Raw genomic sequence first — 1,601 nt, 5'->3', positions numbered from 1 at the left:
ACAATCGCACTGCGATTTCACTCATCTTTGTCGATGACATGTGAATCTGAGCTTACAGAAACCGAGTGCATGGCATAGCCGATTGGCGTAGAATAGGAGTCATGCTCGGATTTGCAGAAGTGGCTCAGATTAGCATGGGTTGCATAGATTACTTTCAGTTGCTCAGATTAGTTGCGTTAGGCGCTAGCTGGGCACAGTGTGACACGTGTCACGTGAAATCGCGCACAATTGGTAGAAGCAGTAGCACCCATAGAATGTTGTCTTTGCGCTGAATTTGGCCTGATCGAAATTATAAATTCGGCAAAATGCTGCCGCCGAGCTGCTTCAGTTCGTGGAATATACCATACCATGAGACAGTGAATTTAAGCATCCACATCCTAACAAGTCTCGTGTGAGAACCGAAGTAAGCAACTCGAGCATCTCGAGTCGAGATCACCCACAGGAGGAGAAAGAGTTGTAACCTCACCGCATCAATCAACTATCGTAAACATTCGATGAGTATCTTATCACTGATAAGCTATCAGTCCATCTCAAAAATTCTGACCAGATGCTATTTGGTTACCAGAATATCTGATCATCTTAATCAAGGCCACTGGTTTTTGAATCTTTGTGCTGAAGTCTTCAGCACAGGTTTGCGCGGCGAGCAATGCACGCGCGTCATGGCGCGCACATTCCGATCCGAACAATTTCACTGGCGTATGCCGGCTGACGTAATAGAGATCCCAAGGGTCTAGAATGCAGCCCATGTTCATATCTCGATACCTGGCGATAAAGGCTGTTAGGTACTGTGATGGCTGCCGTACAGCTGGTATATGCTTTTCAGAGTGTGATTACCTCTTCGTACCCTGTCACCTCATATGCTCACCTACCCTCTCATCATCTGGACTGCCTTACAAGGTGTCATGGGAGTAACTTTGAAGCTACCTATCTCCCGTATGTTCATGCCCAATGGTGATGTTAATCTATTTCAGTCTCTGCATGCTGACGGTCAACTTCAAAATCCCATCGTGGATACTGGAGCACCCTATGTATTTTTTGTCTGGAAGAATTGGTACGATCAGCAAACTCATAGGAGTGCTTGTAAGACCCTCACAGCCCATTGCTACTCCTGTGCTAGGAGCTGCTCGCCCCAGCACACGCACACTATATACTTCGGCGGTGGAGTGGATGTCACTATTTTCCAATACGCTGGGAAACTTTCTCTTGGTACAACATCATACGAAGGTATGCGCTTTGGTCTGGTCTGTGGTAGGCATCCCCCTCCACCCCAAAGTCAGGCTCACGCTTCATTTGGCCTGGGTAAGATCAGCGAAGCGGGATACCCCTCTATCATGGATCAGCTCTTACAGAGGAGGGTGATCGCGCAGAAAGTATTTGCTCTCTACCTATACCCGGATCGGAGTGGGACATCTGGATTTGACGGATCCCTACTTTTGGGTGGTGGCAGTCCCCGGGTGTACAAGGGTCCTTTACGTTTTGTACCAATAGTCTCATCTGATAGTTGGGCAGTAATGCTGAGCTCTGTCCAGGTTGGTAGTGGGCATACGACTATTGGTATTAAACAACACCTACTCCTAGATACTGGAAGTAACAACATGTAT

General features: G+C 47.4%; 1 protein-coding gene across 1 annotated transcript; it reads left to right on the top strand.

Moving 5' to 3' along the window:
- Nucleotides 1–857: 857 nt before the first annotated feature.
- Pmar_PMAR020977 (hypothetical protein) lies at nucleotides 858–1,370 on the top strand (the record flags this gene model as incomplete). Its single annotated transcript, XM_002780052.1, has 1 exon — nucleotides 858–1,370. A coding segment is annotated over one exon (513 nt), but the record flags the coding sequence as incomplete, so codon positions are not given.
- Between the last annotated feature and the right edge of the window lie 231 nt (nucleotides 1,371–1,601).

The sequence above is a fragment of the Perkinsus marinus genome (genome assembly GCF_000006405.1).
Source record: "Perkinsus marinus ATCC 50983 genomic scaffold scf_1104296944678, whole genome shotgun sequence".
In the NCBI taxonomy this organism is placed as follows: domain Eukaryota; phylum Perkinsozoa; order Perkinsida; family Perkinsidae; genus Perkinsus; species Perkinsus marinus.
The sequence above is the reverse complement of the archived record's forward strand: the minus strand, read 5'-3'. Positions and strand labels throughout refer to the sequence as shown.